This window comes from Salmo salar, chromosome 04 (assembly GCF_965601325.2).
Source record: "Salmo salar chromosome 04, fSalSal1, whole genome shotgun sequence".
Taxonomy (NCBI): Eukaryota; Metazoa; Chordata; class Actinopteri; order Salmoniformes; family Salmonidae; genus Salmo; species Salmo salar.
In genome coordinates, this window is record NC_138294.1 from 55,636,801 (window position 1) to 55,653,968 (window position 17,168).

The window sequence follows — 17,168 nt, forward strand, 5'->3', positions numbered from 1 at the left end:
CTAATTATATGCATATTCTAGTTTCTGGGCAGGAGTAGTAACCAGATTAAATCGGGTACGTTTTTTTTTTATCCGGCCGTGAAAATACTGCCCCCTATCCCAAAGAAGTTAAGGCCAGATTGTTCTTCAAAATGTTCATCGATGACCAGCAGGGTCAAATAATAATCAGTGGTTGTAGAGGGTGCAACAGGTCGGTACCTCAGGAGTAAATGTCAGTTGGCTTTTCATAGCCAAGCATTCAGAGGTTGAGACAGCAGGTGCAGTAGAGGGCAAGAAAGTTAAAAAAATAAACAGCAGGTCTGGGACAAGGTAGCACGTCCTGTGAAGAGGTCAGGGTTCCATAGCCTCAGGCAGAACAGTTGGAACTGGAGCTGCAGTACGACCAGGTGGACTGGGGACAGCTAGGAGTCATCAGTCCAGGTAGTCCTGAGCCATGGTCCTAGGGCTCAGGTCCTCCAGGAGGGGGGGGGGAGAATTAGAGGGAGCGTGCTTAATTTCACACAGGACACTAGATGACAAGGCAGGAGAATTACACCAGATATAACCCTGGCCCCCCCAGCACATAGACTATTGCAGCATAGATAGTGGAGGCTGAGACAGCTGGAAGTCATCCAACAATACCCCCGGACAGGGCCAACCAGGCAGGATATAACCTCACCCACTTTGCCAAAGCACAGCCCTACACCACTAGAGGGATATCAACAGACCACTGACTTACTCAGCCTTGTCTCAGGGTAGTATAGCCCACAAAGATCTCCACCACACAAGCCTGAGGGGATGCCAAACCCAGACAGGAAGATCACATCAGTGACTCAACCCACTCAAGTGATGCACCTCTCCTAGGGACTGCATGGAAGAGCACTAGTGACTCAGCCTCCGTAATAGGGTCAGAGAATCCCAATGGAGAGAAGGGCGCCGGCCAGGCAGAGACGGCAAGGGCGGTTCGTCGCGCCAGTATCTTGCCATTCACCTTCGGATCCCTGGGCCAGGTTAGCTTTGTAGGTTAGTAGTAAAACCTTTAAAATCAGCCCTTGCCTTAACAGGAAGTCAGTGTAGAGACGAAATTCTAGTCAAGATACAAGCAGCTGTGTGTATCACTAACGGAAGTTTATTTAGTCCTTTAGCCGGGTAATGGGAGAGTAGAGCTTTACAGTCATTTAATCTAGAAGTGACAAAAGCATGGATTAGCTTTTTCTGCATAATCTTTTGACAAAAAGTTATATTTTTGCAATATTACGAAGATGGAAAAAGCTGTCCTATAAATATTCTTGATATGTTCGTCAAAAGAGAGATCAGGTTCTAGAGTAACGCTGAGGTCCTTCAGTTTTAATTGAGACGACTGTACAACCATCAAGATTAATTGTCAGATCCAACAGCAGATCTCTTTGTTTCTTGGGATCTAGAACAAGCATCTCTGTTTTGTCAGAGTTTTAAAGTAAAACATTTGCCGCCATCCACTTCCTTATGTCTAAGACACAGGCTTTCAGGGTAGGCAATTTTGGGGCTTCACCATGTTCCCTCGAAATGTACAGCTGTGTGTTGTCTGCATTGCAGTGAATGTTGACATTGGGTGCATCTCCAAGAGGTAGGGGGGTTGTGTGTGTGTGTATATATATACATATACATATACATATACAGTTGAAGTCGGAAGTTTACATACACCTTAGCCAAATACATTTAACCTGTTAGGGCTAGGGGGCAGTATTGACACGGCCGGATTAAAAACGTACCCGATTTAATCTGGTTACTACTCCTGCCCAGTAACTAGAATATGCATATAATTATTGGCTTTGGATAGAAAACACCCTAAAGTTTCTAAAACTGTTTGAATGGTGTCTGTGTATAACAGAACTCATATGGCAGGCCAAAACCTGAGAAGATTCCATGCAGGAAGTGGCCTGTCTGACAAGGTGTTGTTTATCTTGGCTCTTTTTATTGAAGTCTGAGGATCTTTGCTATAACGTGACACTTCCTACGGCTCCCATAGGCTCTCGGAGCCCGGGAAAAGCTGAACGATATCGAGGCAGCCTCTGGCTGAAACACACTATCGCGTTTGGCAAGTGGCCGATCAGAGTACTATTGGCTTAGGCGCGTGCCCGAGTCGACCCCATGCTTTATTTTCTTTCGTCTGTTTACCTAAACGCAGATTCCCGGTTGGAATATTATCGCTTTTTTATGAGAAAAATGGCATAAAAATTGATTTTAAACAGCGGTTGACATGCTTCGAAGGATGGTAATGGAATATTTAGGAAAAAAATTGTCACGAATTGCGCCATGCTCGTCACCCTTATTTACCCTTTCGGATAGTGTCTTGAACGCACGAACAAAACGCCGCTATTTGGATATAACAATGGATTATTTGGGACCAAACCAACATTTGTTATTGAAGTAGAAGTCCTGGGAGTGCATTCTGACGAAGACAGCAAAGTTAATAACATTTTTCTTATAGTAAATCTGACTTTGGTGAGTGCTAAACTTGCTGGGTGTCTAAATAGCTAGCCCTGTGATGCCGGGCTATCTACTGAGAATATTGCAAAATGTGCTTTCACCGAAAAGCTATTTTAAAATCGGACATATCGAGTGCATAGAGGAGTTCTGTATCTATAATTCTTCAAATAATTGTTATGCTTTTTGTGAACGTTTATCGTGAGTAATTTAGTAAATTCACCGGCAGTGTTCGGTGGGAATGCTAGTCACATGCTAGTCACATGCTAATGTAAAAAGCTGGTTTTTGATATAAATATGAACTTGATTGAACAAAACATGCATGTATTGTATAACATAATGTCCTAGGGTTGTCATCTGATGAAGATCATCAAAGGTTAGTGCTGCATTTAGCTGTGGTTTGGGTTTTTGTGACATTATATGCTAGCTTGAAAAATGGGTGTCTGATTATTTCTGGCTGGGTACTCTGCTGACATAATCTAATGTTTTGCTTTCGTTGAAAAGCCTTTTTGAAATCGGACAGTGTGGTTAGATTAACGAGGGTCTTGTCTTTAAAATGGTGTAAAATAGTCATAGGTTTGAAAAATTGAAGTTTTTGCATTTGAGGTATTTGAATAACGCGCCACGGGATTACACTGGCTGTTGAGTAGGCAAGCGTCCCACCTAGCCCATAGAGGTTAAACTCAGTTTTTCACAATTCCTGACATTTAATCCTAGTAAAAATACCTGTCTTAGGTCAGTTAGGATCACCACTTTATTTTAAGAATGTGAAATGTCAGAATAATGGTAGAGAATGATTTATTTCAGCTTTTATTTCTTTCATAACATTCCCAGTGGGTCAGCAGTTTACATACACTCAATTAGTATTTGGTAGCATTGCCTTTAAATTGTTTAACTTGGGTCAAATTTTTTGGGTAGCCTTCCACAAGTTTCCTACAATAAGTTGGGTGAATTATGGCCCATTCCTCCTGACAGAGCTGGTGTAACTGAGTCAGGTTTGTAGACCTCCTTGCTCGCACACGCTTTTTCAGTTCTGCCCACAAATGTTCTATAGGATTGAGGTCAGGGCTTTGTGATGGCCACTCCAATACCTTGACTTTGTTGTCCTTAAGCCATTTTGCCACAACTTTGTAAGTATGCCTGGGGTCATTGTCCATTTGCGACCAAGCTTTAACTTCCTGACTGATGTCTTGAGATGTTGAGTCCCTCCTGCAGCAAAGCACCCCCACAACATGATGCTCCCACCCCCGTGCTTCATGGTTGGGATGGTGTTCTTCGGCTTGCAAGCCTCCCCCTTTTTCCTACCCTTTTCGCACCAAAGTACGTTCACCTCTAGGAGACACGCATCTCCTTCCTGAGCGGTATGACAGCTGCATGGTCCCGTGGTGTTTATACTTGCGTACTATTGTTTGTACAGATGAACATGGTATGTTCAGGCGTTTGGAAATTGCTCCCAAGGATGAAGCAGACTTGTGGAGGTCTACAATTTTTTTTCTGGGGTCTTGGTTGATTTCTTTTGATTTTCCCATGATGACAAGCAAAGAGGCACTGAGTTTGAAGGTAGGCCTTGAAATACATCCACAGGTACACCTCCAATTGACTCAAATGATGTCAATTAGCCTATCAGAAGCTTCTAAAGCTGTGACATAATTTTCTGGAATTTTCCAAGCTGTCTGTAAACAATTGTTGCAAAAATTACTTGTCATGCACAAAGTAATGTCCTAACCGACTTGCCAAAACTATAGTTTGTTTACAAGAAATTTGTGGAGTGGTAGAAAAACAAATTTTAATGACTCCAACCTAAGTGTATGTAAACTTCCAACTTCAACTATATGTTTGTGTGCGTGTATGTGGTCCTAAAACAGAACCTTGAGGGACACCGACACGTACAATTGATTTGTCAGAGGACAAACCATTAATAGAGACTAATATCTCTCCGACAAATAAGATCTAAACCTGGCAAGAACTTGTCAGTGTAGACCAATTAGGGGTTTCAATCTCTCAAAAAGAATGTGGTGATCGATGGTGTCAAAAGCAGCACTAAGGTCTAGGAGCACGTGGACAGATGCTATTAAAAGGTAATTTACCACCTTCACGAGTGCAGTCTCAGTGCTTTGATTGGGTCGAAAACCAGACTGAAGCGTTTCCAAGATGGCGTAGCAGTCAGGCGTCTTTTGTCTTGTCGTGTTTCGTGTATATATCTTTTCTCTTAGCATATATTTTTCTTAACCCCAACTTCAACGTACTCTCTTGCAACCCGCCTCACCCAATGTGGTATGGATCTGCTATTTTCTTTACTTCAGAACCGGAACCCCCAACAGAAGCTAGCCAGCTAACTAGCTAGTAGTCAGCTAGCCACTGCTAGCGGTCATCAGCTAAACTTTAGCCCGGACACCTCCTACCAGTCTGCACAACGTGATTCAACCCAGAGCGTATCGGACTTCTTACTCTCCATATCCCTGGATTCCTACTGCATGCTCTGAACCTCTTCACCTGGATCATCATAGCTAGCTATTGGCTTCTCCTGGCTAACCTCTCTGTCCCAAAGAAAGCACCAATTAGCCTGGAGCTAGCCTATGCTAGGCCCATCTCCTGGCTAGCTGAAGAGGTCCATCAGCCACTCCTTGGGCTACAATACCTATTTTGCCAATTGGCCTGGACCCCTTTTATTGCTGATACGGAGCCCCGCCAATCCATCACGACTGGACTACCGACGTAATCTGCCCTAAGGGATTTTAACTGGCTCCCCCATCATGACGTCCCCTCAAGGCCCATCTGCTAGCCTGCTAGCCGTGGCCCACTAGCTCTCTAGAGCACACCGGACTGTTAGCTGAAGAGGTCCAAAAGCCAATTTTTCTTGGGCTACAATACCTATTTTGCCAATTGGCCAGGACCCTTTTACTACACGGAGCCCTGCTGATCCGTCACGACGGATCTTGCTGACGTAACCACATGAAGGGGCTACAACTGACTTCTTCCGTACCGACATCCCTCTTAGGCCCTTCTGCTAGCCTGCCAGCCCCAGCCCGCTAGCTGTCTGAATCGCTGTGTCTCCAGCTCGCCCAGTTAGTCACTGGACCCAATGATCACTCCGCTACGCATGCCTCTCCCTAATACAATATGCCTCGTCCATTGCTGTTTTGGTTAGTTATTATTGCCTTATTTCACTCTGTAGCCTCTAGCCCTGCTCAATATGCCTTAGATAACCCTTTAGATCCACCTCCCACACTTGCGGTGACCTCACCTGGTTTAAATGATGTTTCTAGAGACACTATCTCATCGTCACTCAATGCCTAGGTTTACCTTCACTGTATTCACATCCTACCATACCCTTGTCTGTACATTATGACTTGAATCTATTCTACTGTGCCCAGAAACCTCCTTTTACTCTCTGTTCCGAACATACTAGACAACCAGTTCTTATAGTCTTTAGCCGTACCCTTATCCTACTCCTCCTCCTTTGTTCCTCTGGTGATGTAGAGGTTAATCCAGGCCCCGCAGTGCCTAGCTCCACTCCCATTCCCCAGGCGCTCTCACTTCTGTAACCGTAAAAGCCTTGGTTTCATGCATGTTTACATTAGAAGCCTCCTCTCTAAGTTTGTTTTATTCACTGCTTTAGCACACTCTGCCAACCCGAATGTCCTAGCCGTGTCTAAATTCTGGCTTAGGAAGACCACCAAAAACCCTGAAATTTCCATCCCTAACTATAACATTTTCCGACAAGATAGAACTGCCGGAGTTCTGTCTTACTATCCAGGTATGTGCCCAAACAATTTGAGCTTCTACTTTAAAAAAATTCACCTTTCCAGAAAAAAGTCTCTCTCTGTTGCCCCCTGCTGTGCTCTGGACACCATATGTGAATTGATTGCCCCCCATCTATGATCAGAGCTTGTACTGTTAGGTGACCTAAACTGTGACATGCTTAACACCCCGGCCATCCTACAATCTATGCTTGATGCCCTCAATCTCACACAAATTATCAATGAACCTACCAGGTACAACCCCAAATCCGTAAACATGGGCACCCTCATATCATCCTAACCAACCTGCCCTCCAAATATACCTCTGCTCTCTTCAACCAGGATCTCAGCGATCACTGCCTCATTGCCTGCGTCCGTGATGGGTCTGCAGTCAAACGACCACCCCTCATCAATGTCAAACGCTCCCTAAAACACTAAAGCGAACAGGCCTTTCTAATCGACCTGGCCCGGGTATCCTGGAAGGATATTGACCTCATTCCGTCAGTAGACGAAGCCTGGTTACTCTTTAAAAGTGCTTTCCTCACCATCTTAAATAAGCATGCCCCATTCAATTTTTTTAAAATGTTTTTTACCAGGAACAGATATAGCCCTTGGTTCACTCCAGACCTGACTGCCCTTGACCAGCACCAAAACATCCTGTGGCGTACTGCATTAGCATCAAAAAGCCCCCAGCAATATGCAACTTTTCAGGAAGTTAGGAACCAATATACACAGGCAGTTAGGAAAGCAAACACTAGCTTTTTCAAACAAATTTGCATCCTGTAGCACAAACTCCAAAAAGTTCTAGGACACTGTAAAGTCTACAGTAATTGAGAATTTCAATAAGCATTTTTCTACGGCTGGCCATGCTTTCCACCTGGCTACCCCTATCCCGGTCAACAGCCCTGCACCCCCCACAGCAACTTGCCCAAGCCTCCCCATTTTCTCTTTCACCCAAATCCAGACAGCTGATGTTCTGAAAGAGCTGCAAAATCTGGGTCCCAACAAATCAGCCGCGCTAGACAATCTGGACCTTCTCTTTCTAAAATTATCTGCCGAAATTGTTGCAACCCCTATTACTAGCCTATTCAACCCCTCTTTCGTATCGTCTGAGATCCCCAAAGATTGGAATGCTGCCACGGTCATCCCCCTCTTCAAAGGGGGAGACACTCTAGACCCAAACTGTTACCTATATCTATCCTACCCTGCCTTTCTAAGGTCTTCGAAAGTCAAGTTAACAAACAGATCACCGACCATTTCGAATCCCACTGTACCTTCTCCGCTATGCAATCTGATTTCCGAGCTGGTCATGGGTGCACTTCAGCCACGCTCAAGTTCCTAAACGACATCATAACCGCCATTGATAAGAGACAATACTGTGCAGCTGTATTCATCGACTTGGCCAAGGCTTTCGACTCTGTCAATCACCACATTCTTATCGGCAGACTCGACAGCCTTGGTTTCTCAAATGACTGCCTCCCCTGGTTCACAAACTACTTCTCAGACAGAATTCAGTGTCAAATGGGAGGGCCTGTTTTCCGAACCTCTGGCAGTCTCTATGGGGGTGCCACAGGGTTCAATTCTTAGGCCGACTCTTTTCTCTGTATACATCAATGATGTCGCTCTTGCTGCTGGTGATTTTCTGATCCACCTCTACACAGGCGACACCATTTTGTATACTTCTGGCCCTTCTTTGGACACTGTGTTAACTAACCTCCAGACGAGCTTCAATGCCATACAACTCTCCTTCTGTGGCCTCCAACTGCTCTTAAATGCAAGTAAAACTAAATGCATGCTCTTCAACCGATTGCTGCCCACACCCGCCCGACTAGCATCACTACTCTGGACGGTTCTGACTTAGAATATGTGGACAAATACCTAGGTGTCTGGTTAGACTGTAAACTCTCCTTCTAGATTCACATTAAGCATCTCCAATCCAAAATTAAATCTAGACTCTGCTTCCTATTTCGCAACACAGCATCCTTCACTCATGCTGCCAAACATACCCTCGTAAAGCTGACTATCCTACCGATCCTTGACTTCAGCGATGTCATTTACAAAATAGCCTCCAACACTACTCAGCAAACTGGATGCAGTCTATCACAGTGCCATCCGTTTTGTCACCAAAGCCCCATATACTACACACCACTATGACCTGTATGCTCTCTTTGGCTGGCCCTCACTTCATATTCGTCGCCAAACCCACTGGCTCCAGGTCATCTATAAGTCTTTGCTAGGTAAAGCCCCGCCTTATCTCAGCTCACTGGTCACCATATTAACATCCATCCGTAGCACGTGCTCCAGCAGGTATATCTCACTGGTCACCCCCAAAGCAACTCCCCCTTTGGCTGCCTTTCCTTCCAGTTCTCTGCTGCCAATGACTGGAACGAACTGCAAAAATCGCTGAAGCTGGAGACTCATATCTCCCTCACTAACTTTAAGCTCCAGCTGTCAGAGCAGCTCACAGATCACTGCACCTGTAAATAGCCCATCTCTAAATAGCCATCCAACTACCTCATCCCCCATACTGTTTTTTATTTTGCTTTTTTGCACCCCAGTATCTCTGCTTGCACACTCATCTTCTGCACATCCATCTTTCCAGTGTTTAATTGACATTTTGTAATTTTTTTGCCACCATGCCCTATTTATTGCCTTACCCCTCTTATCCTACCTCATTTGCACACACTCTATAGACTTTTTCTATTGTATTATTGACTGCATGTTTGTTTATTCCATGTGTAACTCTGTTGTTTTTGTTGCACTGCTCTGCTTTATCTTGGCCAGGTCACAGTTGTAAATGAGAACTTGTTCTCAACTAGCCTACCTGGTCAAATAAAGGTGAAATAAATAAAAATTAATTAGTTGTCTTCAGGAAGGCAGTGAGTTGCTGCCAACAGCTTTCTCAATCTTTATTTTGAGGAATCGGAGATATAGGCCAATTATTTAATTTGTTTTTTGTGTCAAGATTTGGCTTTTTGTGGAGAGGCTTTATTACTGCCACTTTAAGTGAGTTTGGTACACATCCGGAGGATAGGGTGCAATTTACTATGTTCAACATAGGAGGGCCAAGCTCAGGAAGTAGCTCTTAGTAGTTTAGTTGGAATAGGGTCCAGTATGCAGCTTGATGGTTTAGAGGCCGTTACTATTTTCATGAATGTGTCAAGAGATACAGGATTAAAAAAACTTGAGTGTCTCCTTGATCCTAGGTCCTGGCAGTTCTGTGCAAACAACTGAGCATTAGAGAAATATGCAGATTCAAAGAGGAGTCCATGATTTTCTTTCTAATGATCATGATCTTTTCATGAAAGAAGTTCATGAATTCATCACTGCTGAAGTTGAAAGCCATCCTCTCTTGGGGAATGATGCTTTTTCTTAGCCAGCCTAAAACCCCAAAGAGCAAGCAATGCAGATTTAGAAGCATTGATTGATCGGTTGTGTGTTTCGTAGGAGGTGAACACTTGGAGATTGTCAGCTGTACAGCCTGTGGCCAGCAAGTTAACCACTTCCAGAGGGACTCCTTCAATCAGCATCCGGTACTCAAAGTGCTTATTTGCAAGGTGAGGTGATCCTGGGTCTGTCAAAGATTGGGACAATTATAGTGAACACAAATATAAACGCAACATGCAACAATGTCAAAGATTTTACTGCGCTACAGTTCATATAAGGAAATAAGTCAATTAAAATAAATTCATTAAGCCCTAATCTATGGATTTCACATGACTGGGAGTCCGTATGTTGGTCAGAGATACCTTAAAAGAAAATCATGGATCATAAAACCAGTCAGTATCTGGTGTGACCACCACTTTGCGTCATGCAGCGCGACACATCTCCTTCACGTTGAGTTTATCAGGCTGTTGATTTTGGCCTGTGGAATGTTGTCCCACTCCTCTTTAATAGCTGTGTGAAGTTCCTGGATATTGGCGTGAAATGGAACACGCTGTCAAACGCGTCAATCCAGAGCATCCCAAACATGCCCAATGTCTGGTGATTATGCAGGCCATGGAAGAACTGGGTCATTTTCAGCTTGCAGGAATCAGGAACAGATCCTTAAGACATGAGGCTGTGCATTATCATGCACGACAGTGGCCCTCAGGATCTTGTCATGGTATCTCTGCATTTAAATTGCTGTCTATAAAATGCTATTGTTTGATGTCCGTAGCTTATACTGCCCATACCATAACGCCACCATGGGGCACTCTGTTCACAACGTTGACATCAGCAAACCGCTCACCCACACAACGCCGTACACGTGGTCTGGTTGTGAGCCAGTTGGACGTACTGCTAAATTCTCTAAAACCACATTGGAGGAGGCTTATGGTAGCGAAATTAACATTCAATTCTCTGGCAACATCTGTTGGACATTCCTGCAGTCAGCATGCCAATTGCACACTCCATCTACTCGAGACATCTGTGGCATTGTGTTGTGTGATAAAACTGCACATTTTAGAGTGGGTTAACTGCCTTGTTCAGGGGCAGAACGACAAATTTGTACCTTTGTCAGCTCGGGGATTTGATCTTGCAACCTTTCGGTTACTAGTCCAATGCTCTAACCACTAGGCTACGCTGCCGCCCCAATATTTCAGTCCAAGTCCAGCACTGACATTTCCACTGGATCACAGAATGACATTTTTCCCTTTCACGCTGAGTGGTTATCGAAAGGGAGAGCACTGGAAAGATTTTCAAATATATTGAGGAACTATTGTCATTCTCAATGGATAGAAAAATGGACTTTGCTTGCTGTTTGAGGTGAAGAAAACATTACTTTGAGGAGCTCCGCAGGTCATTAGTGGTGGCGCGTTAAGCCAATCATAAATGTGCCCGTTTGGGGATCCGATAGTATTTCTATACCTGCATTTGTGCGCAGGCCATTTGTGCGCAGGCCACTTCTATTTGTATGCGTCCTTACTCAACATTGACAGGGGTGCTCCAAACAAAAGACGACGACTAAATTGACAGAACTCATAAATGGAATTAAATAAACCAAAAGTTGTTTCTCACAGGTATAGCATAGGTTGTGGACTTTGTATACAATGTGTCCACTCCTACAATGAGAACAAGACTGGAATAATATTGAATGCATTAAAAGAAGTGACCGTATCCAAAGTAACAAACATTAGATTAGGAATTAACGGGAAATTTACTACTGGTGATATGTCATGGGGAATTGATATACACTAATAATCAAACGCAAACAATTCACACAATGAAGTTATGAATCAATGAATGTGCACATATTGGTGGGAGAGTGAATTTTGGAGGGAGAGAAGTGCATTGTGCATCTGGGTGCAGGGTCAGTCACACGTCTGCATTGGCCATGCAGGATTTATGGTGATATGGCCTCAGCAGAAGTCAGGGCATTCATACTTCTTGCGCTTTGCGGAGCAGGATGTGCCCCCTTCACCTACCGTCAACCCATCATGTCAATGGGGAGCTATACAGAGCCCTCCGCATTGTTAAAACATTTGGGAGGCGCATGGCGACGTGGTACAGAGCTTGATTTGGCCTCTGCATGCCTCTGGAGGCTCCGCAATTGCGTCACACCCGCAATATGGAGCCGCCGACCACATTTTCGAATCGAGTATAAATTGGCTTTTAGTCTAAGACTCCAATGGATTAGTTCACTGAGATGGGCGCATATATACATGTGTTACTGCTCGACTAAAACAATCTATGTCGACCAACAGCCTAGCGACCAAACAATCAACCAGTCGACTAATTGGGGTCAACCCTAGTAATGATCATGCTGTTTAATCAGCTTCTTCATATGCCACACGTGTCAAGTGGATGGATTATCTTGGCAAAGGGGAAATGGTCACTAAATGTAAACACATTGGTGCACAACATTTTAGGGAAATAAGCTTTTTGTGTGTGTGGAACATTTCTGGGATATTTTATTTCAGCTCATGAAACATGGGACCAACACTACATGTTGCGTTTAATATTTTTGTTCAGTGTGTCATTTTCCAATAATATTTTGTTGCGCTCAGCTACATTTTTGGAGGCTCTGTCCTTATTGTCTTATTTTCTCAGTCTTGTTTCAAGTATTACTCAAGTGATGACATCAGCAAGGATTGTGATGGCATGGACGAACAGTGCAGGTACGATGGGGTGGTTCTCCTATACAACAAGATGCTGCAAGCAAATCCTGAAACGTTAAGAAACATACAGGTTGTTACGTTAATCATTACTTCAAACTATTATTTGTTTCTTACAGATGGTGTGCAGAGGGGGGAAACCTGATCTGCTGTGACTTTTGTCCCAACGCCTTCTGTAAGAAATGCATTTTGCGCAATCTGGGGCGAAAGGAGCTGTCTGCCATCCTGGATGAGGAGAGTAAGTGGTACTGCTACGTATGCAGCCCAGAGCCTCTTCTGGACCTGGTTGTCGCCTGTGACAACGTCCTTGACAACCTGGGGAGTTTGTGGCAAGACCACCGCAAGAGGGGCAGAGGTGATGGCAAATCTGGACATTGTGACTCCCATCCCAGGCATTCTCAAAACATTCCCACTGGTCATTGGAACCATAGTGGCATGGATGGTCATGTGGTGTTCAACTACAACACCCTTCAAATTCCAGAGGAGATGGCCAAAAAGGCAAAAAACCTTGTGGACTCTACAAACACTGTAAACACAACTTTCGTGAAGTTCATTCAAGGTGGAATGGATTTTAAGCGACAATACTTGAAGACTTTCCAGTCAGTACTGAAGGGTCTAAAGCAGTCCCACACAGCTCTGGAGGAAGCCCTTTGGGAGGAGTTCAAGGAGATTGGTCTGCTAAATGATGGGGGAAACCCCACTTTTGATACTGATGCACCTCAACAAGCACAAGAGGGTTGTGTGGAAATGGACATTGTTGATAAAAATTGCCTGCATTACTTAAAGAAAATTGCAGCTGAACATTTGGAAGAGAATGATTCAGACTCTAAGGGCTTTACGGATGATGAAAGGCCTTCGTCCTCAAGTGAAATGAAAGGTGTCCTTGGCACAGAAATAATGCCCCGTCGAGGTAGAGGCAGGCCACGGAAAAACTCCAAACCCGGAGAAGATCCTTCCAACATGACAAAACAACTGGTGGTGCAACTTACACCTGTCCCTGTTGAAAAACAGCCACCCTCTGGCCCCCCAGAGTTGGAGGTGGAGTTGGAGGAGAAAAAGGAGTTGCAGGAAGAAATAAAAGAAGTGGATGAACGGAAGGGACACTGTGATTCTATTGAACCTGCAACAGAAGGGGAGTATGAATCTGCTGAGGAGGGAAACGAATCTCTGGTGCTGGAACTGGAAGATGAACCAGAGAATAGACGCTCACCTCGGGTAAAGACCACGCCCTTACGCAGGCCAGGTGAGGGCAAGACCAAGCCTACCCCCTCAGGCGCTGACAGTGAGGGTGACTCCGACCCTGACACCAGCCCCAATGTTGAAGTCCCTCAAGGAGCTGATGAGGGAGGGCTTGGGAGAGGAATTGAAGACTCGGACTCCGATGAGGTCCCTGCTGTCCTTCAGCGGGCAGCCATGGCTCGCAGTTCAGACGAAGCCGGGAGTGACAATGGAGACCATCGGAGCGTGACCAAGAAATGCCTCTTCGGCCTGAAGAAGAACACGCCCCTCTCTCCAGAAAGAGTGGTCCGCAAACGCAAGGTGCAAGACCGCTCCTCTGACTCTGACTCCTCCAGTTACAATCCAGACCTGCAGAAGGAGATCAAGATTATGAGCAGGCCCAGGGGGAGGCCTCGGAAGGCTAAGAGAGAGGATGAACCTACCCCCAGCAAGGATAGTCCACAACATAGGCCCCCGGGCAGACCTCGGAAGGTCAAGAAAGAGAATGAATCCGCATCCAGCAAGGAGGGTAATACCCAGATAACCAAGCCTAAAAGCACACCTCGGTCCCAGCAGAGAACAAAGCAGTCGCCATCCTCTTCCAGTCAAGAAGAGGGAGACCAGGATTCTGAGTCTAGCGACGACAGTGGTGACCAGAAGATTAAGCCCATCACTGAGGAGATGGCCTTACTGGGGTCAGCAGCTTTCCACCAGTCATCTGGTGAGTTGGTCTCTCACTTTCTCTGCACTTTTGAGGTAAACCACTGCATTCATGAGCTGTATTTCAACCCTTTTCAGGTAGCCATGTAGATTTCCTCATTGGCAAATGTTGAACTAACCTTTGTTTTTTTTGTACTCTTACCCTGTAGGCGATGAAGAGCAGACCCGGTCTGGGCCTTCTTGGGAAGCAGAAGATGATGACGATCCAGAAAATAGGTATGGTTCCGAACGAACGGACTTAGCGTTTGTAACACACCCTAGGCGCGGGAGAAAGGCCACGCCACGGAACTCTAAGTCGGGTGCTAATAGTGGTGACTCCTCCGTTGTCAAGACCCCTTCACAATCAATCCCGTCTCGTCCAACCCGCAGCTGCAGTAAACCAGCAGCTATCCCATACAATTTCTAGTGTAGAGCAGATGTACCGTGTCAAGCACAGGGAGAAACCCCTCTCACACCTTGCTAAGGCTGTGTTATGAATGATAGGCTATTTATGCCACTGTTTTCATTTACCTTTTTCTTAAATTTTTTTTGAAAATGTAATTTAAAGTTAAATGTGAGTTGTCTATTTGCAGAATGTGGCATCATTTGTCCATGTCTGTGCATTTCAAGGTGATTAAGAGGGGAAAATGCTGGTTATCGTATTAGTTTGCTCAAAAGCCTGATGCACTTATTAAAACAGATTAAACAAATTATTTTATACCTCATAGTTTCTCATTGGTCAACAATACTGTAAGTCATCCTTATTTCTTCCACATATAGTATTCTAGTTTTTACCAAAAATAACAGTACACTGTATATTAACTATTTTAAGCCATGTTAAAGGTATTGATTGCGTTATTTGTTAATAGTGTGATTATACTTTTTTTTTTAAATAAAAGCTAATGAACCACACCAGGGTACTGAATACACATCTGAATGTACCCTTAGACTTAATTTACAGGTCTGGATATATTTATCTTTCACTATACTAGGGGTGAATTACATTCCTGTCACTGGGAATTGGTCATCATGGAGTTTGATGTCATTTCTTAAGTGACTGGAATTTGGACCGCAACCCTCATATTATACATCCCCTAATGGTCAGTTCATGATCAGGCTTTCTTTAGGGTGACTGTATTGTACATGACTGCACCCTTGTGGCTGCTGGATGTTGCCCATTTCTCTAAGGCACTGTAAAAGCATACACATTACTGCTAGTATTAGGTAATTGTGTTGGTGTATGGTTACTGTATGGAAGATTTTTTTTCTTGATATATTTGAAGTGCATGTGCAATATGCCAGTGGTGTAGTGGCTGTATTTAGCACTGCTATTCTGACACAGTTGAGTACTAATACGATGGGTTGACTATCCAATGATTCTCTGAACAGACTGGAAAACTCTATATTCTGCTTGATTGAATCTTTAACATTTATATGATTTATTGCTTCTGACCAGGTTGAGGGCTTAGCCGAGAAAGAGGACTTGTGATGCTAAACAGCAGTATACCAAAGACACTGATTATAAGACTGTACTGTATTTGACATACTTTCTTTGTGCCTTTTTTCACCACAGGCACCTAGCTGAATTTCTTGTATGCTTTGTTTGTGATACTAATTGCATAATCATATTTAGAGTATTTTCATGTTTGTTTTGCATGCAAGGCCATATTTATTGGCCATTTACCTAGATTTTAAATTATTTAAAAACTGCTAATTTAATGCATTTGCATTTTACTTTGGAGGAGCTCGATGCCTAAAGGCAACCGCTCTTCAAGCTGGTCCTGTAGAAGGGTTGTAATGCATTTTATTCAACCACCACTTTGTCCTCTTGTGACCTCGGAGGTCAGCCTTACAACATTGCTGTGAGACGAGGAGGCATGTTGTCTTATGTAGTGAGGTGTCTCTTTTTTCTTCCATCTTCTCTCTTCCTAGTTTAAACACTTGCGGTAAGGCCTCAGGCCCAGGCTGTTGCCGGCCACTGCTGTTTGATACTGCCTCATATGAGGGGCCCACCTCATGTACACTTATTTCTCGCTGAGGCTTCATCCGATGCTTCATTCAACTATTATTATCTGCCAAAAGGATTGTTTCTTAAAAACATATTCATGTGTAAGTAGATACATGTATTTCACTGAATATTGAACTTCGTAAAAAGCCCAACAAAACCTTTATTTTTATTTTATTTTTTTAATTTTTTTATCCTTCACAAACTGTTTCCTGCATACCACCTAAAAAAAAAAGTGGTTGTAAGAACTTATTTTCAAATTGAACTAATAATTATGCTGTCATTAGCTCTAAGGTGCTGTAGTGTTAGCCTTGTTAAAGGCCTGTTGTAGAGCATGCGTTAAACCAAGGATATGTTCTTACTTTTGTCATTGACTGAACTCTGTAAGAGAAACTATCCGTTGTAATAAATGAATACCCTTTATAATGTCTCGTATGTCTTCATTATTCTATATAGGACCAGCTTTGTTCATCTTGTGAGTGATACGTCTTAGATGTTTGTTATGGAGGGGAGGGGTTGATTCAAATGTGCTTACAAAGTCGTTAGGTTATCTGGCCTTTGACTCCTCAATGTGTTGCGTTAAGATTAAATTAAGTGAAACTGTCTTTGACAGAGCATTTCAGCTGTCTATTTGGTCACAACAGATATTTACATCAGTAAAAAAAGAAAAACATTCAACCGCTTAATGCAATGGCCTCTTCCCCCTCATAATTACTTTAAAACTGTATTGTCGGTTGTTTACAGGTCAAGAAATGCAAAGCGGTATTAGAATAGCTAGCATGATCATTTTCATTAATTTTTTAGGAAATGTATCTCCTGGTGATATTGCTACGTTTAAGGTGATATCCTGCGTCTTGATTGTAAATTCCTATGTAAGACAAGTTCCTTTAGAGAATAAACCTATTAAGCAGGCAGGGCTTGTTGGATTTGATGTGATGATCATTAAAATGATCCTCCGGTCCCTTT

General features: G+C 43.7%; 1 protein-coding gene across 2 annotated transcripts in view; it reads left to right on the plus strand.

The window, feature by feature from the left end:
* Nucleotides 1–17,168, plus strand: part of LOC106603335 (transcriptional regulator ATRX) — a 50,325-nt gene that overhangs the window by 11,868 nt on the left and 21,289 nt on the right. For both annotated transcript variants that reach the window (XM_082974573.1, XM_014196883.3), the window contains exons 7-10: nt 9,633–9,742; nt 12,216–12,283; nt 12,400–14,219; nt 14,368–14,434. In XM_082974573.1, coding sequence (XP_082830699.1) covers nt 9,633–9,742; nt 12,216–12,283; nt 12,400–14,219; nt 14,368–14,434 — 2,065 coding nt within the window. The remainder of the gene's footprint in view (nt 1–9,632; nt 9,743–12,215; nt 12,284–12,399; nt 14,220–14,367; nt 14,435–17,168) is intronic.